Source organism: Choloepus didactylus, chromosome 6, assembly GCF_015220235.1.
Source record: "Choloepus didactylus isolate mChoDid1 chromosome 6, mChoDid1.pri, whole genome shotgun sequence".
Lineage (NCBI taxonomy): Eukaryota > Metazoa > Chordata > Mammalia > Pilosa > Megalonychidae > Choloepus > Choloepus didactylus.
Genome location: NC_051312.1, coordinates 124,538,454 through 124,562,459, shown reverse-complemented (window position 1 = coordinate 124,562,459; position 24,006 = coordinate 124,538,454). Strand labels below are relative to the sequence as shown.

General features: G+C 38.1%; 1 protein-coding gene across 7 annotated transcripts in view; it reads left to right on the top strand.

The window, feature by feature from the left end:
• The window catches only part of EXPH5 (exophilin 5), an 84,243-nt gene that overhangs the window by 24,243 nt on the left and 35,994 nt on the right, over window positions 1-24,006 (top strand). For 3 of the 7 annotated variants that reach the window (XM_037841342.1, XM_037841341.1, XM_037841345.1), the window contains exons 2-3: window positions 18,830-18,990; window positions 20,134-20,296. The exons of 1 other annotated variant lie outside the window; for it this stretch is intronic. In XM_037841342.1, coding sequence (XP_037697270.1) covers window positions 18,830-18,990; window positions 20,134-20,296 — 324 coding nt within the window. Of the gene's footprint in view, window positions 1-10,386; window positions 10,726-18,829; window positions 18,991-20,133; window positions 20,348-21,313; window positions 21,330-24,006 lie in introns of those variants that run through there. 3 more of the 7 variants (XM_037841344.1, XM_037841347.1, XM_037841348.1) reach the window with 3 other exon arrangements.

Here is a 24,006-nt window from a genome sequence, read left to right as displayed (position 1 = left end):
CATGAAATTTTAAATAATATTGTAAGGCTGCACATGACTAAGTGTCTAATGGGTGGCACAGATAGGAGCGAAGTAAGATTTTGGAATGAGAGAGAAAGATGGATGGGGGTGAAATTATTAGGAAGGCCTTCATAAAGAGGTGGGTGTCACGCTGGCCTTGCAGGGTGGTTGGATGGGGATAAGTAGAAGGTGCATAAGTGGAAAATGACAATTCAATTGTGGCTCGATAACTCTTCCATAGAAACAGTTTGGAATGACATACTTATTGAATTCTAATTAATAGCTTGACTATTTAAATCTTAAATTTAAAAAGACTGTTCATGTCACTATTGGGAACTAAACTCCTAAAGAAAAGGCTTCGTGTATGTTTATTGGGGGTAACTTCTGGATTGCCCCAGAGCATTGTCTCCCTGGGAATCTGTTCACCTGCAGTAATTTCTGCTAAATGGTTCAGTAATTTTTAGCAACCTACACGTAGAAAAGGAGATTTAGGTTAACTGTTTTTGTTTATTCTATAAATGGCAAATAGCAGAGAAGCACAAAATCATTTCTAATAAAATAAAAGTTAAGTATGTATCTGGGGTTTGTGGCACTTTTCTCCTTACCTCTGGTTTTCAATTGAATCTGTTGAACCAGGAACCAATCACCCAAACAATTTTTTTATTGTGAACTTTAACATATATACATAACAGTGATAACTTTAAAAGTATGATTTAACTAGTAGTTAGCAAATTTCAAAGAATGTCATGGGTCACAGTTCCACAACCTCAGCTAGTCCCATTATTGTAAAATATAACATAAATACAGAAAGGTGTTAACTTTCAATGTACAGCTCAGCAAACAGTTATATAGGTAATTTAAAAAATTGTTATGGGTTACAGTTCTGCAATTTCAGTTCTTTCCTTATTATGAAATACAGGGTATATATAAAAAAGGTGAAGACTTTCAAAGCATAATTCAATGAGTAGCTATAGAGCAGGTTTCGAAGAATGTTATAGGTTACTGTTCCACCATGTCATTTACCTCCTTCCGGCTATTCCAACACCCCAGCATCTCAAAAATATATATATATATTTATATAAAGTTTCAGTATTCATAGACCTTTGTTAAATCTTATCTTGTTTCTTGCTACCCCTTCCTCTTACTTAATCTCTTTCTCCGTCTTACTTAATCTCTTTCTCTGTCTAGGCAGTGAGCACCCTAACTTATTCATGTTGAAAGGGGGTGTCGACAGTATGGGGAAGGAGGCTGTATCTGATTGTTGCTCTTAAAGAGGCTGTTGCCTATGGGTTTAAAGACTTGCCTGGCATAGAAACACTCTGGTGGATTTAAGTTTCTGAGAGATAAAACTTAGAGAGTGAATCTTTTATAGAATCTCAGGTGGAGACCTAGGTATTTGGGGACTACTTTTGGTAAGGGCATGGCATACTGTGGCCATTTGGGATGTCTAGCTGGAGCTTGCTTAAGAGAAACCTCCAGGATAGGCTCTTGACTCTATTTGGGATCTCTCAGCCACTGTGACCTCAGCTTGTTACCTTCTTTTTCCTCCTTTTGGTCAAGAAGGCATTTTCAATCCCTCGCTACCAGGGTCAGGCTCATTCCTGGGAGTCATGTCCCACATTGCCAGGGAGATTCGTTCGCCTGGAAGTCACATCCCTTGTGGGGGAGAGGTTAATGAGTTTATTTGCTGAATTGGGCTTAGAGAGAGAAAGGCCACATCTGAGCAACAAAAGAGGTTCTCCAGAGGTGCCTCTTAAACCTAATTATAGGAAGGCTCCGGCTTCCATTTATAGCCCTAAGTTTCACAAGGGCAAACCTCAAGTTGAGGGACTGATTTATTAAGTAGTGGGTTCCTAATTTCACTTAATAGATATTCTATCTCAAGATATCCCAAGTCAGTTTCTTACATTATCTTCATATAGTTGTACAATCATCATCACTCTCAACTTTGAGCAATTATCATAACATAAAACATCCCAGAGCTCTTATCAGCTGCTAATTATTCATGCCTAGTATTAGTGTAGTGTTGGTAAGATATTCCTATTAAATGTAGTTATAATATGTAAAGGATGGTTTTTCCATATACAACTCTGTTGTTTTTAATGCATTTCTTTATTGTGAACTTTGACATATATACATAACAGTGATAACTTTTAAAGTACGATTTGATAAAATAAAAGTTAAATATGTGTCTGGGGTTTGTAGAACTTTTCTTCTTACCTCTGGTTTTCAGTTGAATCTGTTGAATCAGGAAGCAATCACCCAGACTATTGATGTTGTTTATGTGAGTGCCTGGCTGGTAGGAGGCTACAAAAAGAAATCTTCAGTTTTCCCTCTGTTTTCATTTGCTAAAGCTTTTGGAATGCAATATATCAGAAATGGGTTGCCTTTTAACAATGGGGATTTATTAAGTTACAAGTTACAATTCTAAGGCCATGAAAATGTCCAAATTAAGGCATCAGTGTTAGTATTGATCCATGTTCTTTTCAACCTTATGATTGCAAAAAATTGGAGATAACTCATATATCCAATACTGGAGGAGTAGATACATATATTATGGTACAGAGATATGATGGTAGAAGAGTATTGGTGTAGCACAGCATTCTTAATATAATTCTTAATATATCAGGAATTTATTAGTTCATGGTTTTGAGGCCAGGAGAAGTCCAAAATCTCAGTGTCAGCAAAGCAATGCTTTCTCTCCAAAGATTGTGGCATCTGGGACTGGCTGCTGGCAATCCTTGGTCCTTGGCTTTTCCATCACATGGCATCTGGATTCCGCTGACTTCCAGCTTCTGGCTGCTCCCTGCGGCTTCTCTCTGTGGCCTTCTCTAGAAGGCCTCTATTAATAAGATTAAAACTCATCCCGATTCAACTGGCCACACATTAACTAAAAATAACCTCATCAAAAATTCCCATTTACAATGGATTCATACCCACAGGAATGGGTTAAGATTAACAACATGTTTTTTGGGGGGGTATATAACTCAATCTACTATAAATGCTAGGTGGGAAAAGTAGGCTGCAAACAGTATTTATAATGTAAGAGCATTTTCTAAATACCCATACTTGTATAACTGACATGTTGAGCAAGCAGGACTCATGGGATATAATCAGAAAGTATCTTTACTTTGTCTCCTACTCTCCTTTTGAATTCCACTAGGTAAAAACATAGGCAGTCCCATGACTTTTCTGTTCTCTCTTAGGTAATAAAAGTCCTTTTGTCCCTTTAAGACACAAAACAGTCCCAATTCGACATGGTATTAGTTAGAATGTCCAGTCCCAAATTCATTCCAATTTCACCCAGAGTAGCAGCCACTTGCCCTCCCACAACCACAGCTTACTGCAGTGAGAAACATATAGCAGCAGAAAGGGATTTTTGATTCTCTCCCTTTCCCAGTAAGCCTCTACCTCTCCTCCCTTCCATGATGCTTTTTGGCCATTCCAGGGTTGAAGTGGAGGGTGGATAGGAGGAAAAGTAAGAGTTGGGGAGAAGAACATATATCACAAACTCTTACTTGACTGTGATGGTTGCAGGGTGATTTTCACACCCTATGGCTTGGGCAGATCTTTAAATCTGACTCTTTTCTTGAGTGTACTTTTCAGAGATACCCCATGGCCAAATAGGAACTGTTCTGCAGCTTTCTTGATGTGGGTGATGCATTTTCCTCTGCTCTCAGCTAAACCCTCCATGCACCTGGGAGTCTAGTAATTCACCCACAGCTTCTTTTTACAAAGGTCTCTTCATCCCTGGAGCCAGCTCTATTGAACCTCAGCCTCTCCTGTGGCCCATGAGTGTCTCCATTGGAAACACTCACACCACTTTTGCCCCAAGAAACCCTGGGAGTGCAGACTAATTGCCAGCTAAGCAGTCTCCCTTTGCTCTTGGTCAAAGCAGCTGACTGGTCACAGTTTCTCCAACGTAGACTTCTCAGGCAGGAGTCAGACACCAGTCTGTTTCTCCAAAGTTGTAAGGGAAATATTCTAAACTCTTCCAGTAGTCCTGTTGAAGCCCCTCTCTCTAAAGAAAGCATCCTTGCAAATTCTCCCTCTGACCCAATGTGAGAAAGGGGATTTGTAACCCTAACAAGGGAGCTTTGGCTTTTGTTTGTTTTTGCAAATCCCACAAGCAAGTTCTCCTGAACGGTCTTCTCACAACTCACTTGGATATCTGGAATCTCTTGTGTCCTGCCTCAGCTGAAATGGAGACAGGCAGAATCCCAGTGTAAAATCCTGTCATCCCTGCTTTAAAACTCTTGAGGACTGGCACGCACACAGCAGCCTCTCTGAATGTGGGGATTATGAGTGTTTTTTTCTTCTTTGAGCTTTTCTGTAATTTCCAAGTCTTCTGCCTTGAATGCAATTTTACTTTTATCATTAGAAAAAAAAAATCAACTTAAAAAATTTTTATAAAGCAGAGTCAGTTTGTTGGCATTTGAGATAACAATCCCCATGGGAACAGATTCTATGTGTTGCTTATGGCTGGATGTTTCAGTTATGCTGTTTCAGATGACAAGAAACATATACATATTAGTTTATGTAAAGTGATGGGTGGCTCTTTGTTGTTAGGATACGATGGAGAAGTAAGAAAACAATCTCAGCTCTGCGCAGCTAGTCCTTGGGAACTGGAATGTTGATCAGAACACAGTAGCACGCTGGTAACTAGCCGGCCTGTGGCCCAAACACTCTGTTCTGTCCTGCTCTGTCTGCTTTGCTTCTTCTGGTCTGCTTCCACTGCCACAGCTGATTTTCTCCTTGCAACTCTCTTTTCTGCCTCATGGCTACTGACTACTCATGACTGTTGCCTTGTGGCTTCTACTGTCTACTGCTTATTGTCTTCTTGCTGTATGCTTCTCAGCCTCCATGTCACTTTAGTCTGTCTTGTCATCACAATTTTAGGACATGCCAAAATGATGTGATTGACTCGGTTAAACACTTTCCAAAGTAGAGCACTTCAGCTGGGCAGCATTCTTGATAATGTTTAGCTTTTCTGCCAAGCACAAATCTCTAATTTGGTTACTTAGGTCCAGGAATGCAAGAAATTTGGACTATATGACCCAAGGCATAGCAATTACCTATGACCACTTTGCTATGAATAGGACAGGCTCCTCACACATAGGCTGCCAGTACCTAGAAAAGTGGCCCATGTCTCTCAGAAAGATATGCTTAATTCAGTATTTCTATGTCTTATTTGAGGCCTATTTTTGGATGTCAGCAAAGAGAATGGAAGTGCCAGAATGATTTCAAACAAAAAAAAAAGGGGTGAGGGAGAGGTGATTGGATATCCAGACTTCTTTTTCTATGCCAGACGAAAGAAAACAAACATTTTTCTCTACAAGGTCAAAGTGATTCAAAATTAAATAGATGAAGACATTTAAATTTTATGGTCATTGTTAATAAAGAATAGGGCAAACTCATATTTATGTACCAAGTAAGTAGTTCTTTTCATTTCTACTTTTCTACTGTAAAATGCACGTGGCATTTTACTTTTTTAATGTTTCTTTGCATTGATAGTTCTTTTGTTTTTGATAAATGGGTTCGTTGTTTACAAGCTGAGTACAATTATTCTATTCCTATTTTGAAGCACTGAGATACATTCATTTAAAGTACATAATGGCCTCCATTGTTACATTATCATTTTTATTGTATAACAAATCTTCATTTAGGCCTTTTCTCCAAAGACCCATTGAGACTTTATGACACATCATTTAATACATTATAAAGAATGATCACAAATTTCATTTGTTATTGAGATTGAGAATGAAGAATTTAGATATTAGAATCTGAAAGTTAAAATGATAGCAAATAATAAAAACATATAACAAAGACTTCAGAAAAATATCTTTTACACAAATCTTAAGCTTCCATAAATGTTACATAATTTGGAGTAGAGCTATGCATTTGTATTGTTGGCATTACTTCATCTCACCCATGATACACATTTTGTTACAGAATCATTTTTTGTTTGTTTGTTTCATCAGTTTTATTGGTCATATAATCCAAAATCATTATACAAATCTTTCAAAATAACTAGATATTACAAGAATAGCTTACAATTCAGCTCTGATTGAACAAATATTTGACACAGGAAACCATTTTTACAAATACATGTTTTCTTATAAGAATAATTTAATAAACAAATCTCTATATATCTTACAGCAAATTTTATGCAATTTCCTTATCCCATTCAGTCAACCATCATTTCAGGTTTCTATTATAGTGTGTTCATTGCATCCAATAAACCAAATTAAAATCTGCTGCTTCTAACTTTTGACTACTATTGAGATTTATACTATTAAGAGTTTTTAAGCTTCCTTTTCTAATTTTACTGGTCTGAAATAATTCACATATTTAGGCTAGGAAAAGTCATTTAAACCACATTCCTTCTGAAATATAACTTGTATCAGGTTAATCATTGTATTAGGTGAATGATCTTTTTAACTTCTCACCTGAGCTAGACCAGTTGGTAGTTTTACCACCACTGTATAAAGCAGAAAGAATAGAGTCCTTACATTCTTGATAATTTCTAAACTGCAAAACCAAAATGCTAGAAACAAGAGTTAAATTAAGAAAGCTAGATAGAACATTTGCTATTGATTAGAGTAGAGAACACTCTTAAATTCAAGGTCTCTCCCAGGTTGAAGAAACATAAAAGAAATAAAGTATAAGGATGTGGCAGTAGTTTTATAAAATACTGAAAAAAACTGAAAAAGGTCAATTACTTAGGTCAATTACTTATATCATTTTCAAAACTCCAGAGGATCCAGAATCTTGGACTCTGTGGCCAGCTAAACTCAACACGTGACATTCTTATGCTGTGGCTTTGAAATAGCCTTGTGAATATCTACTTGCCCAGAGCAAGTAATCCTTTAGGCCAGGGACTTTACAGAATACCGACCACATTTACCTGGAGAAAGGTAACCAGGGGAGACATTTCCTTCTATTAGTGAAAAGTATGACACTTGGTAAAGCTTGTTGTCTTACTTTTTAGGTAGCATGAATTAAAACCAAGAGACTAGCAGTATTCTACAGTCAAATTCAGGTTCTTGAGTACTTGGCTCCAATCATCCAATATTCCTAAAAGGATTCTTTAATCAGACCCTTGTCCAATTAGAGGTTTAACATAGGGATTACCATGTGTTCCATACTTCTCTTTTATTTCTTGATTTCTGTTTTTCACCCCAGCATAACAAGTTGCCACAGATTTTTACAAAAATACTGCAGCAATAAATTATTCTGCATTACCGGAAGTGTTCACATTATAATGGGTCACATTTGCATTTAACTGAGAAAGCCAAATAACATCGACTGCAGTGGTTTTGCAATTTCAGCTTAGTCAGTGCATCCATCATTGTTCTCCGAATGCCTATAAATTAAGTTAATCAGTTCATCTTTGTTCATTGGTGGTGTCTCTTCACTCCCTTCCTCCTTATGAACATGAATGATGGCTGTGGAGAATTCTAAGTTGTCAAGCAAATTATTGCCATCAAAATTGTGCATTTTGAAATAATGAGCTGCAGTTCTTGTAGGGACATCTGTATCTCTGGTTTGTTGATAACAACTTCTAGGTGCTCCATGATTTGCTCTTGATCACAAACTGTGTTCTTCTTACCCAGGCCCTCACTGCTGATATGTGAGAAGCTAGTCCGGCTCCTCAGCCCTGGCACCTGGGGCACAAAAAGCTCAGAGCAAGCTGCATGGTAAAGGGGTTCTGAACAGCCACAGAGATCTTATGGTCATCAGACCTGTCTTCCCCAGGGGTGACACTCGGCTGGAGCCTGTGGTGGACCACTGGAAGCCCCAGGGAGCCCCACAGGTTGCTAGGCAACCATAGAAGCCCCCCAGGATCATAATTTGCCATCCAGAATCATTTTAGGAGTGATTTTTAGGAGCATGTTTTGGTAAATAAATGTATAACTACCCCTGAAAATAAAACTGAATGAGCTCTTCTGGATGAGACAATACCGTAGGAAAACAATATGTGTGTTTGGAATAACTGATCAACAGAGTACTAATTCTAATGATAAAATTTAGTACAAGGATTCAAGAGAAAATTTTCAAATTAAAGCCCTTTGGAATGTGATGCTGTAGTAATTTCTGATGAGATGGAGTGTTGGATTGTCAGGTCAATCGATGGAGAAAAACAGTTTTAAAACTACAATCATCATTTGCTAGAGAGGACATCGAAGGGGCAGCAACCATTTGAATAAGGGTTACTTCAAAGGTTAACTCATTTTGAAAATTTATTACAAACTGTTATCCAAACTGATGAGCTTGCACAGATTTCAACATCAAACTTACTTAGACCCAGTCAATGAATGCTCCTATAGTAGATACTGCTTCACAGATCATGGACTTTTAAAATCTGTACCAGTCCCGATGGGAACCCAGGAACAGTACATTCATGGTGGTACATTTAGGAAACCTCAGGGCACTATCTCAGCATTCTGTGTCCTAAAGTAAAGCTGAATAGCTACTTGAGAGCCAATGAGGGGGAAAGGGGGAAGTCTAATATTGCAACATTAAGTTCCTTACAATTAAAGCTAATTCTAGAATGTTGGTTTTGGGTTGGTTTTCTAACATCTTTAAGACTGCATGATACAGGAGGTAAATTAATTTGAATACAATAATTGTCGAATTTAATTACGGTGTAAGAAGTAAAAGCAATGTAGTCTTCTGTAGACCCTGCCTGGGCCCAGAAAGAATCCATCAGGGCATCACTTTCCTTTAACCTTGTGGAATTGCCTAGAACTCTTCAAAGAGCAATCCTTTTTTGTCTTCTTTTCTCAGCAGGACAGTTATAAGAATTAGCTAAATTATCTGATTATGAGAAAAACAATGTTCTGCATTCTTATTGATGAAAATGAAGGGGGTGCACTAGATATGCATGTGTGCAGTTCTGTCTTTTTACCTAACTACTAACAAGTGGTATAGCAGATGTGGTCAGAATTTAGGATGTAGTCATGTTTGGAAAGCAGCCATGGATTGTAAAATAAACAAGTCCAAGGTGTTGAGATCATGCATTTTATCTATGGATCAGAACCTTATTGGCCCTAACCTTCCTTGTGGTTGTGCTAATAAAAGCATACAAGAGGCCTTTTTGTCCCATCCTGCCGCTCTGAGCTGCTTCCCTATGCTTGTAGAATCCCACCACTCAACGTGCATTAATGCTTGGCTTATAGGTTTCCGTGGAAAATGTCTGACTGTCTGTCTAAAGAGGAAGAAGAGGGAAGGAAAGGCTAAAAACTCTAGTTTTGGATCCTATATTCATTTGTTGGGTTATTCAACAAATATTTATTCACTCCTTGCTGTATGTCCAGAAAATCAGGGACTCTGCTTAGGGAGCTGACAATTCAGTGACAAGACAACCCAGCATGAAAAAAAGTGCAGAGACTCAAAAGTGGAGATTCATTACATGCAAGTGTCCAACAATTTGAGCTATCACTTTTGGTTCTGAAAAAAATCTGAAAATAACTGTACTCACTCAATAAATATTATTGGGGTTGGTACTCGGATCTGAAGCCAGGCAAAAGTCTAGCTCTTCACTCACCATTTTACAACCCCAGGAAGATGGTTTTTTTTGTTTTTGTTTATTTGTCTTTCATGGTTTCAATTCCTTTTACTGGAAAATAAGTGTAATACTACCTACCTCACTGGGTTCCTAGGGTGATTCAATGAGACAGTGCATGTGGAAGCACCCAATACAATGGATGTCATATTATATATGATTAAAATTTAATTCTAGGTCTGTTTGCCTCCTCAGAAAACAATGTACCATTTCAGTTTGTGAGGTTTCCATAATATTCAGCACCATGAAGGTATTAGAAATACTACAAAATATTATGTTAATCTTCCATAAAGCTAATGTCAATTTGAACCTGGAATCATATGTACTCTTCTAGTTGTTTTATTTCCATAATTGGCATGAAGTTTTGGAATGTAGACAGCTGGTATTTTCCCTAGTGCCTTCTTCAGGGCAGCTGTAGGTAAAGGATCACTGAGCAGCTTGCTGTGATCTGAATCAATAGGGAATTACATATCCTTTTTGCTCCTTAGATACCTTATTTTTTCCTTCAGTTCTGACTTTGTGTCATGTGAGAATAAACATACAGAAAGGTTCAAGTGGTCAATTTAAAAATAATAATTATAACAAAAGGTTGTCCTTCAGGAGATCTTGATCCCAGCCTTTCAAGAAGTTTCAATGGACGTTATTATCTACCATGATTGGAGTGCGGGTGCCATTATTTTGTTGTCATTCTTTTGTTCTGAAGGTTTGTTGTCATTGTTGCTTTCTTTAGATCGGTTCATCACTTTTCCTTGTCTGGGTTCCCCTTCCTCCAACCTTCCCTCTGTGATTTAACTTTTCTGTTATCAAAAGGGCATGTTTTAATACAACTGCTTGCTTTTTCTAATCCCTGCCCCTCCCTGAGTTTTGGCTGTGGGCTGAGCCAAAGGACAGGTTCTGATGTCAGGGACAAAAGCTCTCAAATAACTGTCTTTTCGAAAGAGCAACAGAGAGTACACGGCCAAGTCCTGGATGGTAAAACTGCCGTGCAGCCACCGAACAGCAAAGGCTTTTGTTTCCTTTGCTCTGCCTCCTCCTGGCTGAGAACTTGCAGTAGTTGTCCTAAAGCTTTCCCTAGACTATGAACGATAAGAAATCTGTGCCTGGAAGGATTACCTTTCTGGAGCAGGAAAACAAAGAGGCAACCCTTTCCGGAGCTGGTGAGTCTCCCTTGGGGCTTCAGGTCTTTGAAAGGCTTCAGGTCCTGATCCCTTCTCCATTATGACATTAAACCAGTGTTTAGGCTCTGACTTGGGATAGAGTTTCCATCCCATACACTCCACCATTTGTTCTTTCCTGTGTGTTATGGTTGCTGGGCAACCAAAACAAAAATGTGTTTCAGTTCCTGTCTGGGAGGAAAACTTTAATGCTGCTTTGATCTCTTATAATTCAAGAGGCAAAACGACTTTTATAAGATTCAGTGTGATTGAGAGTTCATTCTGGTGTTCACTGATGACAGAACCTGTAAGACTGGGATGGGAGGGAGATTTTGGAAATATTTGGCAAAAGGTCCTTGAAGCCAGGAATAGAGAGTTGATAGGGATCAGGATACTTACCAGCTTGGAAGGCAGAACAGGGCACAATGGGAGACTTATTTACAGGAAGGTCAGTTGTAAAAGAAAAAAGATATGTATTCAGAAGCCAAGGAAGTAATAAAAGTGGAGTAGTAAAAATACAAGTGAGATGTTAAAAAGGGAGGTAAGAACAGCAAAAAGAGGAACTGATGCCCTTGGCAAGGAGAGCTGATGAGGAGAATTATTTTGAGAAAATGAAGCTATAATTCTGTTTTGTGGCTTATGGGGCTTGTTTGTTGTCAAAATGTGTATAACTGTGGATTATTATTACCACCTTTGAAATTGGCAAAAGTCACTTTAAGCTTTTATGAATTGCTTTGTTTATTAGTGGGGTTAATAATACACAGAAGCAGTGAGATGTATAAGGTTAGAAGGACACGGGCTTTAGAATCAGAGGCGTGAATTCTCACCCAGTTCAATGGCTCCAGCCTGCCAAGCCCCAGTGCCCTCTCTGTAAATGAGGACTCAGTACCTCTTCAGTGTTGTGGGAAGGATTAGCAATGATCCAAAGTCCTTGTGTGATAGCAGGGGCTCGATAAACATAATCTCATGTTATTATTTCACTTGAAGACAGAGAGCTTGGCCAGTTATCTCTTGAGGCCCTATTCAGCTTTTTAAGATTTCATGATGATTTAAATGTGATGTAGTAATGCTGAGTTTTTTGTTTAGACAAGAAGGTATCTTTGAGATGAGCTCAGTCTGGTTCCACATTTTTATTGTGCAAAGCAAACCACCCCAAAATGTAAAGGTTTAAAAAAGTTCTTTTTATCAGCCCACGATTCTGTGGGACAGCCCTTTAGGCTGGCTTAGCTGTTTGGTTCTTCTGCTGGTCTAGCATGGGATCAGTCATTTGGTTCCTACAGACTGGCAGCTTGACTGAGTCCAGATGGTCTCCATGTTTTAACTCACAGTCTGGCAGTTGGTGATTCTTCTCAGCTGGGCTCTCTCTGTGCATGATCTCATCCTCCAGGAGGCTTCTCTGTATGGCAATCTCAAGGTTCCAAGAGCAAGAGAGCAGAAGCTGCAAGGCCCATTGAGGCTCAGGCTTAGAATTCTCACAGTTTCGCTTCCATCACGTTCTATCGGTGAAAGCATATGAAAGAGACTCCATCTCTTGATGGAAAGAGTGAGAAAGTCACATTGCAAAGGAATATACAGTCAGGGATGACAGAAATATTTCAGGCCTTCTTTGCAAACCATCTACCACATCAACTAACTGTCTTTTGCAAATGAGGAAAATAAAGCCAAGGAAGTTGAATATTTGGCCAAAATCAGCCAGCTAGAACCTGACCATAGTCTAGTACTCTTTCCACTGTGTAATGGCGCCTCAAGAATGGACCAGGATTTGATTATCAAGGAGCAGACAAGTGGAGCTAAACAATGGGTAATAAATACAACTATCATTTACTGAGCACATTCTAAATGGGTAGTAAATAATTAGTCATGGAGATTAAGGTGAGGTCAAAGGCTCACTTAGAATAAAGGTGAACAAAAAAAAGTGAGTAGCAAAGGTCAGCAAGGGCACAACTGGGAAAGTCAAAGGAGAGGAGAGGAGAGATGGGATATATTAACTCAAGGCTGGAAAATAAAGGAAAAGGAAATTTAAGTCAGTTGGAGAAACCTAAGAGGAGACTTCTTCAGGAGGTGTTTGGATGGAATCCAAGGCAGCCCTCATCAAGCTAAGATTCATGTAAGTAAGAAAGGGCATTTTGACTTGAGACAGGGAGCAAAACCTATGGCCCAGCAAAAAAAGATCTGATTTAATTTAGTCAAGTTGATCAGCCTGGGGATAAAACTAATTAAAAGTGTAGACAACAGTCCCTTGTGATATGTTGAGTCAAGCTGGACTAATTAACCAAGCTGTGTACTTGCAATTTACCTGTATTTATGTCATTTGTAACCCTGAGGTTCTTCACATTGGCATAAAGTGGACTGTACTCTCTAAATGCCTGGATGGGTTATGAAAACCAATATAAATGACAAGGAGTTCAGTGCAGGTCGGTTATGAACTTGGTTGAATTCCACTCACAAATAAATGCTGTCAAACTGAGGCTAGCCAAGACATAAAACACTGTCCTCTTAAGTTTCACATCACTGCACACCTGCTTTATGTTCAGAAGGTTTTCTTTCTTGCTAGTGTTAAGCTTATTTGATATTAAGTAAACGAATGGATCTAAACCACTGATTTACAATTGTTGTGTTCTTTTGAGTACAAGAATATCAGTGAGGCTCTATAAATGTACAAACTGTATTTATTTTATAGTACACAGTGCTCTTGGCTGTATAAGGCTTATGAGATAAGTTACACTTACCCAGAGAATTTAGATTTTTATGTCAGCCATAGTTTCCTTTCCTGGATCACTTTACTTCAAAGACCTGAACAATTTCTGTTTTGCTTCCTTCATTAGAGGTAAACACAATGTCATTTTTTACCACCGACACCTTATATTTTCTAGCTTGTGGCTGTAAAAGTTCACCCATTTTCCTGGCAACCATCCCCATGTTCACTGTTCAAATATTTCTGCCTTAAAAGCCACTGAATTTCTTCAAAATCTTGCTTCCTTCTTGTATCTGATGAAGTTACTGTTTGCATTTCATTTATCATTGTCTTCAGGAGACAAATATTAGCATAAGCATATCTACAAATGAATTGTGTTCTACCTACTCTAGCCCTAGCAAAAATGAGGTTCCTATGGCCCAACATTCAAAGTTTAATCAAAATAAAATTAAAAACCTGGGGGAAATAGTGCAAATGTGAAAAATAATGAATTAATATTTTTATTATACATGTCTCATTCCAATGAAAAACTTTGGGGCATTGATTCATCAAAATGACAAAACACACAGTTGCAAAACACAAAATATAATTAATAAACAGACATATTGCAAAGTGTTCAAACTTCACTACTGATCAAAGAAAGGCAGCATATCTTATTTATTAAACAAAGAAAGTAGAATTCATTTTAAAAAGCACCCACAATTATAAACATGGTAACTTTAAAATATTAAATTAGAAAAAAAAACCTGAAATGATAATATATACTTTTCCAACGTTGCCTAGTGGCTGTCTTGTGTATTGCTGGCATGAGTAAAATTGGCACATTTTGAAAAATATTTTTGCAATCTGTGTACAAAAAAAATCACAAAATAGTTTTGACCCTCTGGCCCAATAATTGTATTGGTATAAAAATAGAAAATGCACAATAATGTTCATTACAGTATTATGTCTAAGGGAAAATCTCAATGTCTGACACCAGGACACATTAAATTGTGGAAAACATATTAGCATAAATAATTATGCAAATATTTAATGATTGTCCCAAAGATCAGTAATGATAAAAGTGCTTTTTAAATGTTAAGTTTAAAAAAAAATAAAAGATTATGTATGCACTATCTCTATGACTGGATCGTCCATGCATTTGTTTAAATCAGAGGTCTAGGAGTCTTGATATGTGTCTGTCCCTAACCCCCCAAAGTCACTGTGTCACTTGGTAAACACTTTGGGGTCAGTTTTACCCCTAAATAGCTCTGAACTCCATCCACTTTTCTCCAGCTCTACCACCACTACCCCAGTCCAAGCAAATACCTCCTTCTAGAACTGGTCACCTGTCCCCCACTGGAATCTATTCTCCACCTGCACCAAGGAGGATCTTTTTTTTTTTTTTTCTATTTTTTCTGATATTAGTGGAGCCACCTCAGCTCACTTTTATTACTTCTTTTTTTAAAATTCAATTGTATTGAGATATTTTCACATACCATACAATCATCCAAAGTGTACAATCAGTTGTTCACAGTACCATCATATAGTTGTGCATTCATCACCACAATCAAGTTTTGAACATTTTCATTCCTCCAAAAAAAATTAAAATAAGAATAAAAATAAAAGTAAAAGTAAAAATAAAAATAAAAAAGAACACCCAAAACATCCCATCTCCCCATCCCCCAAGGATGATCTTTTAAAAATGAAAATCCACCGTGTCAGGCCCTGCTGAGCCTTCGATGCTTTCTCATTGCATAACCCAACCCTAAGCTCTGTGTGATCCTAAGCTGCCTCTCTCCTCCCCGCTTTGGTGCGTCTCCCTCCCCATGGCAGCACCAGCCTCATTTCCTACCCTTGCTTCTTCCCTTGGGGCCCTTGTTGCTCTATCGCTGCTACTGCTTTGCCAGAAAGCTCTCCTCCTGGGCCTTTAGCCCAAAAAACATCTCAGGGAAATCTTCCCTGTTGCCCCAGACCTGACCCCCTGTCTGAGCACATAACAATGGGCTCTGATAGCATCTGTTTATTTTTTTAACATTTGCCTTCCACTCCCACCTCAGAAGAATGTAATTTCCATGAGGGCAGGGACTTGGCTTGTTCACTGCTCTTTACCCAGAGTTCAAACATGAGTTGAATGAATAAATCATACCTATCACAATTTGTTAACCAACATCTGTATCATTACTGGATTCATGTCTCTCCCATGAGACTGTAAACTCGTTGTGGACAGGAACCATATCTGCTCTGCTCACCATTGTATCCCAGCATCTGCACCATAGGAGACCTTCCACAAATGCTTAGTGAATAAATTTTATCACAACCATGTTGGAAATGCAGAGAAAAAAATCATACCAAAAGGGCAATAGTAATTGCATCAGGATTGTAAAAATATGCCTGATTTTTTCTCTATCTCCAAAAAAAATTAAAAAGGAAAAATTGCAATATGAAAAAAATAGTAATTTAATAAAAGGAAAAATAGTTTTACATATTGCACTTATTGAATAAACATAATTAAAAAACTAAAAATAAAAATGATGCCGTAATTATTCCACTTTAAGAGATCAGGTATTCATTTTTCCCTAGTGTATCCAACTGAATGCATCTTTTTTTATATATAGTTTTATATGGTTGTGATTATAGATAAAATGTATTTTGATTTTCCTCCTTCATATTTTGTCATATGTATTTTCCCAGTATTCTACATTGCCTGCATAATTGCTTTTAGCAACTGCATAATGTTCAATTAAATTAATGTGCCTTTTGGGGGAGGTTCATTTCTTTAAAATATATGTTCTGGAGTAGAATTCAAAATGTATGGGTATTCATGGGGAAATAGAGATTTCTGATTTCATTGGCTGGAAGTTGGAAAAGAAACAGGCAGTGATGGATATGTGTGCTGGCATAGAATGAGTGTTCACGGTAGGACTAAGTGAACTGTGATTATTTTCAGAGAGTCAGTGTTACGTTGAGCATCTAGAAATAAATAAATAAAATTTACGTTTAGATAGTTCCTAAGTCAGGTGGCTTGACTGTCCTCTGAAATGAGAGGGATGTGTGGAGAAGTGGAGGAGGGTGGTGCTGACAGTTGGAGAACCACCATTTGGGAGGGCTGAGAGGAAGTAGAGGTCATGGGCAAATGTAAGATATTAATAAGTCAGGCATTAATAAGTTGGAGGTGGCCAGTATTGGTTAAAAGCAGATATGTGTGAAAGGAGAGTCTAAAGTTGTATGTAATGGTGCCTAAGAGTCTCCCCCTGAGTACCTCTTTGTTGCTCAGATGTGGCCCTCTCTCTCTCTAACTGAGCCATCTCGACAGGTGAACTCACTGCCCTCCCCCCTACGTGGGACCCAACTCCCAGGGGTGTAAATCTCCCTGGCAACGCAGAGTATGACTCCCAGGGATGAATGTAGACCCGGCATCGTGGGACTGAGAGTATCTTCTTGACCAAAAGGGGGATGCAAAATGAGACAAAATGGTTTCAGTGGCTGAGAGATTCCAAATGGAGTCGAGAGGTCACTCTGGTGGACATTCTTATGCACTATATAGATAACACCTCTTAGGCTTTAATGTATTGGAATAGCTAGAAGTAAATACCTGACACTACCAAACTCCAACCCAGCAGCCTGGACTCCTGAAGACAATTATATAATAATGTAGATTACAAGGGGTGACAGTGTGATTTTGAAGACCTTGTGGATCACACCCCCTTTATCTAGTGTATGGATGAGTGGAGGAATGGGGATAAAAACTAAAGGACAAATGGGGTGGGATGGGGGGATGATTTGGGTGTTTTTTTTTTTTTCACTTTTATTTTTTATTCTTGTTCTGGTTCTTTCTGATGTAAGGAAAATGTTCAGAGATAGATTGTGGTGATGAACGCATAACTATGTTATCATACTGTGGACAGTGGATTGCATATCATGGATGATTGTATGATGTGTGAATGTATTTCAATAAAACTGAATTTAAAAAAAAAAAAAAAAAAAAAAAAAAAAAAAAGCAGATATGTGTGGTCTCTTAGTCTGTTAGTAAGGAAGGCAGCAATGGAGACGGGAGTCACCAGGTGTCAGAGGGGTGGCAGTGGCAAAATGGGAGGCACCAATGCAGATTCTGTAGGCTGAATATAATAGTTGCTGCCTAATGCTTTTAAAGATACAAGTCTGGGCAGGATGACCTCTGGCTTCCTTCTCCAGTGTTTTATGAAATGGCAGTATCATAGCCCCAAGCAGGAGCCTGACTTGCATCTACTTCAGTTCATTGCCTTTAAACCTTAATTTGCCACTTTGCAGACTTCTTGCCCACCATCTTCTTAGTACTACGAAGTCCCTAATACTTGTGCTTCACAGCAGACCTTGAATAAGGGACAAAATAGGTGCTGAGTCACATGAAATACCTCCCCATACAGCAGAACTTCCCAAGCTTGGAATCCAACAACAAGCCTAATTTTTCACCAGTGCTATGCGGAACTCAACACTTTATGAGATTTGTCATCATGTTCCTCAAACTCCCCTTTCTGCTCTTTTTCCCTCAGTCCAGAGACATCTCCCTCTGGATTAAGAACCTCTCATTTGCCAACAGTTCTAGGATCTTCCTGAAATAGAGCAAAATGATCTGCTTAGAAAAAAATAACAAATCACATTGGGGTATTTAGTTAAGAACTAGGAGCAGCATTTTCATTTGAAAGAGGAGTAAGCAGGAAAGGGCAGAAGAGAAGAAGAAAGAAGTAATGACAGAATTTCAGGCCTGGTATTCTGATGTGTGGGGCAGGCACATTTGTGCCCTGAATGGCCTGTCCACCTCAAATCAGACCATCACTGTCACTTACCACCTGATTCATTAGCCCTGTGCTCACTCGTAGGCTTTTGTTTTGTTTGTTTAAAGTATTCAATTATCTAAAACTATTACATACAACAATTTTTTTTCTAGTATATTAGCTTTTATCTTTGACCACTGGATAGGCAAGTAAGAAGCCTATTTGTCATATTCATTGTTAAATCCCCATTGCCTAAATAGGACTTAGTACATAGACATCATTCAATAAACATTTCACTGATTAATGACTGAATGAATAATCAGACCTAGAATCTTCTAGTGTTGTTAAAGCATCTAACACTCATTTGCATTATTAGGTCAGATTTTAGCACGTTGCTCAACCCAGGTTGCCTTTACCAGTATGATTATTTTAACTACTGGCAAAAACATTTTGATTCTCATTATATTTAAAAGAATACAGCTAATATATATATACACACACACACAGTGGTGAAAGGAAATTTTGACTATAGCCAGTTTTTTTCCCCCCTGGGATTCTAAGTTTATGCTGTTCCTATACTAGGTAATGTTGAGCCGATCACATGAGTTTGCATTAGATGCTAATGGTACCAAAATTCCAAGAATTTAAAAAGTACATTGATATTTTTATTTTATTTCAGCAAACTCCAGAAGACAAAAAGAGATATCAGGTGGCTTCAAGGAGTGACTGGTGAATGGTTTGAAGAAATCCAAAGAAAAAAGTTTTGCAATGAAACAGACATTAGCCAAATGTTAAAACAGCCACTTACATACAGGCTAAGGAAGGGGATGGCAAAAAATGGTGAGAAAAAAATTAGATTTAAAAGTTATTTTTTCTTATAGGATAGTATTGTAGATAGTGGCTAAGTGGATCTCTAAGTTAACCAATCCATTTTTAGGACTACTCTAAAATCATAAGATACAAAAGATTTATAACACCGCATACACTAAACAGAGTGATCTGTTATTTTACTGTAATAATGTCTTGGGGGTATGTTTTTAGAATCAGGTAAGATAGTATAGTGGTCAGGAACACAGACACTGATGCCACACAAGGCCTGGGTTCAAATCTCCAACCTGCCTCTGTCCTGCTGACTCTGGCCGAGTTACTTATTCTCTATAAGCCTCAATTTTCTCATGTTTAAATGGGTATAATACCTACCTCATAGGGTGGTTGTTAAAATTAAATAAAATTATTTGTGTAAAGCACTAAGCTGAAACACAGTAAAAGCACCTAACTAAATGGAATGATGATGAAGGAGGAGGAGGAGAAGGGGAGGGAAGAAGAAGGTAAAGGGGGAATGCCTTAGAAGTTTTTAATACTCATATATAAACTATATTATATATATATATATATACACCTTTATTATACACACATAAAGATTACATACATACACACATATATTTATACCGTATATGAAGCAAATACATATATACAGAGATAGATTTTGGAGGGAATAGGGAACACTCTAAATAGTTGAATCTCCTTTTCCTTTACTTTCTTAGGTATAGAAAGTTACACAGTCCCTATCACCATGGTTTTAAAGTGCTAATATAAAAATTTCTGGAGGACAAGGTGGTTAGAGCAACATGAGAATAGGATGGGGACCCTGACATCCTACCTTAGGGAGAGGGAGGAAGATGTGTTCAGAAAGATTCACACATTTGGTCTGCGGGGTGGGATATTCTACAGAACTGCAATCCTCAGTGCGTATCCAAATACTTACAACTACCTGTGAGGATTTTCTCTAGCTCAGCAGAACAATCACAGCACGGGGCTCCAAATGACTCCGGCTCCCCTTGTTTCCTGAAGTCTTCATCTGGGGATGCCTGCTCAATTTCTAGACTGGACAGAGGAAGAGAGGGAAGCAAGAACAAAGGGTTAGTTCATTGAGGTATATTTACCTCCAAGTTTAATAATGCAAAATTTTGACAATTCTTTTAGGTCCTATGGAATCACAAACATCAAGATATAAAAATCCACCTAATCAAAAAAACCCAATATCCATTCCTTCTCGGCTGAGCTTCAGATCGTCATTTGCTTCCCTGTTCTCGTTCAGAAAATCTGGAAAGGAAACCTTAAAGCTTCAGTCATCGGGACAGAAAGGGTGAGCTAAACTCAGAGAACATGACAGTTCATCAGTTATCCAATATTAGAGGTTAGCAGCCTCTTTTGTGTTCAGAATGTTATTTGTTTGTTCTTAGAATTATATTCAGATAATGGTAAAGAAAACAGGACTTAGCTCACATAGTGACAAAGTCCTTATGAAACTTAGCTCACCTGAACTCCACCTTCTAAACAACTGCAGAGGTCCCGGGTGGTGTTGGGTCCCTTGGTGGTTGATGGGTTAAATGTTGGGAGACAGTTATTGACAGTGTCTTTACCATTCCAAGAACCTGGTGTGTACCTTCACTGTGAAGATCTATTTAAGTAAAAACCACTCCCTTTTGGGGGAAGGGGTATGTCTGTTTTCACAAGGAGAGATGAGGTATAAAGACTAGACCAGAGTAAATCTGAAATGAGCAGAGAGTAGAAAAGAATTCTGAAACAGAGAAAAAAATGTGTTACTGTCACCAGAAATATCATGGGCAGCCGTTCTGATGTGGTTGCCCAGAATTTAAACCTAAGGAGAAGGAAGGGAATCATTTGGAGCAGTAGAGGCATATTTCCAGATGGTTCCCAGTTTAGAACTGTGTAAATTAGTTCATCTTGAATCATTATGTTTTGGGATTCTTTTGCGGAAAACAAGTAAGGCTGTTGAGCTGACTGCTAAATATTTTGGCCCGTCTTCCTGGTTGAAAAGCTTCCCACCCCCTTAAGGTGTTGGCTTGGCACGTGATGTGTTCCCTGTGTCGTCAAACCATTAAGAGTGCGTGTAGCACTAAATAAGAGGTTTTGGAGGTCACTGTCCCTGAAAAACAATAGGCAGGGAGGAGCTGGTGGAACATGTGATGAGGTTGCTGGACTTTATTCTGCGGAGCCCTCTCTGCCTCTTTTGGGTGAATGGAAGGATTTTTACTTCCAGCTCACACCTGAGGCTGTTTTTGTCTTTGATTAAATGATGAAGAGCTGAACAAAATGTAGATTTATGTGACTGTCCCTACCAGAGTCACTTGCAAAGAAAAATCCTCTTCAAATAGGTGAGTTGCTTCTCTTTGTAAAAATATTTGAAACATGAATAATTCTCTCATTTGCAGCATTTAAAATTGAGTATTTCCTTCAAAAAAAGGGAATATTTCTTCTAAGGAGAAATACATATTCTCCTTAAAAGAAATATTTACAGTATATGCATAATATGTGATGTAGTTGGGTCTTGTGATGCAATTTGTATTTTTGGTAATTTTCTGTAAGGCAGAATTTTATGCAGCTGAACAATCTACCATTCGTAAATGGGGAAAAGTTGACAAACCTAGTATCTCTATGGACAGGTTATTTCTGTGCTCAAATTGCAAGTTAGTGCAAAAGCGGATTAAAGAAGATAAAAAGATCTATAATCTTCATTCTGGGTGTCATGTGTTTTGGTTAAAGACCAAATTGAAAATTTTGAAACTCTGGCTAAATTCTAGTTTAGTAACTATCCTCTTATATACCAAAATGACTTGTGGCTTTAACGAGACGAACTAAAGCATGTAACAGTGTGCAGAGATGAAACAAATTTCATCACCGAAGTATATGTGTATGTGTTTATCTTTAACAGTTTCCAGAATTTGTCAGCTGATAAATATGTTTCACTTTCAAAACATAAGTGTGAATATTTCACATTTATCTTAACATTAACATTAACAAATATGTATTAATTCTGCTGGTACAGAAAATAATATTAGAAGGCACTATTTTTTGCTCATGAAAGGTTTCAGAATATAAAATGTAAACGCATGTCCTTTTTATTTTTAAATATAAATGTGACCTAATTATTTGGATATAAATCATGAATGTGTGTTGGAGGAGGTATGTTTTCAAGGTTAGGGATGCACTATAACAGGTAATATAAATTATACATTCTGAGGGGCTGTTTAAACTTAGATAGAGCCTGACTTTCTTTGGCAGTTTTGATCTTTCGCTTCAAACCTTCAGAGTAGAAAATCTGATTCAGGAGCTCCTCCTTGCCTATGAGCACACCGGGAGGAACCGACAAAAGGCCCCCGGGGAACACAGTCATCCTGCACAAATTAGCAGTCAGGTTTCTACTTGCTGGAGCAGTCAAGCGCTTGACTTTGTCACACACAGTGCTAGGGAGAACAAGTCAGCCTAGCAGTTTGGAGGATCTTTTGCAAATCAGATAAAAAATAATCAACAGCTATATGGAAAAGACAGCCTTCTGTCCAGCTCTAAAAAACTTGATTATAAATTTCTTTTCCTCTTTGAAGCAATGGTTTAACTGAGAAATGATGCTTGATAATGGGTAATCTTGCCCAGAAGCAAATGGAAATAATTTAACTATTTTACGCGATATACTTGTTCACTTTAGAAAGGCCTAGCCAATAAAAGTAAATGGTATGTTGAAACTTTGATTTCCTAATATCAGTGGATTAAAAAACAAAACAAAACATGGGAATATAGTGAATTTGTGAATTTATAAACAGGCAAAAGGTCTTACCATTTCTGCTTCAAAATGATTTGCTTCTCCTCCTAAACGTATGCACTTCCCAAATTATCCCGTGACTTTAATTCTGTTCGTACATGGTTGAACCATACCCTCTGCAGCCCCGCCCCAATCCTCGGAAAAAGAAAAATAATCTCCATTCATGTTCTAATTTATTTGTTGCTAGCCAGTTTTGACAATTCAGGAAATTTTATATATTGGATTTAGCTTTCTCCCAACATGTTCTTGTAAATCATGTTTCCATGTGCCATGTCATGGGCATGTGGTACTTTGACATACAGTACTATATGCCCTCACCATAGAATTTCAGCAACTCCATCACTTCACTAATTCCTTCCACATTGTTCAGCAAGTGCCCAGTAGTTTATCTCATCAGTTGATAAATGCAGACTTTCTGACTGCCAGTTGGCATCTGTAGTTGCTTCGTTCCTATTCCTGACCCTCTGTTATTCCAACAATGCCCTCCCCACTATGAATGAGTGATGTGTATTGCCACTTTCTCTTCCATGCTCCAGTGTACTCCACAATGAATTTGCCTCCTCAGGGGGGCCACTTACCCTCATGTCCACATAGATTCTCAAAGATGTGAGGGCATATACTACCATTTCATTGGTTTTAAGGATGGAGATTTTTTTCCTCACTCTTTTGTGTACAGTCTCTAAGATTAGGACAGAATGAAAGTATAGGGGAACTAGCTCAGAAGGCTGCATGTTCAATTTAAAATTGTCTCTCTCCTTCGACAACTAGCATAGTAAGTACACACTCCCTGGTTGTGATTAGAGTGACAACTGCTATCTTTAGTGAGTGTGTATGTGCCCACCTTGGTCCCATAAGATGTTTTTCTTCCCATGAGATGCAGTGAGTCTTGGTATATCCACCCAGCTGCTCTTCAGACATTCCCAAATATGCTGATCCATAGGGTGTGCACAGCTTAGTCCAGCTGCAACTTCAGTTACATAAGCAAAAAGGTCAAACACTATTTTGGAAAGTTAAAAAAGCAGATTATATATATGTATTTTTTTTCTTGACTTTTTTTTCTTTCTTCAAATGTCCTATTGGTTCTCTCTTTCCCTTTCCTTATTGGGGGCTTTGTTAGTTTCCTGGAGCTGCCGTAATAAATTACCTCAAACTGGGTGGCTTAAAAGAACAGAAATTTATTCTCTCACAGATCGGGAGGCTAGACATTTTGAGATCCAACAGAGCCACACTCCCTC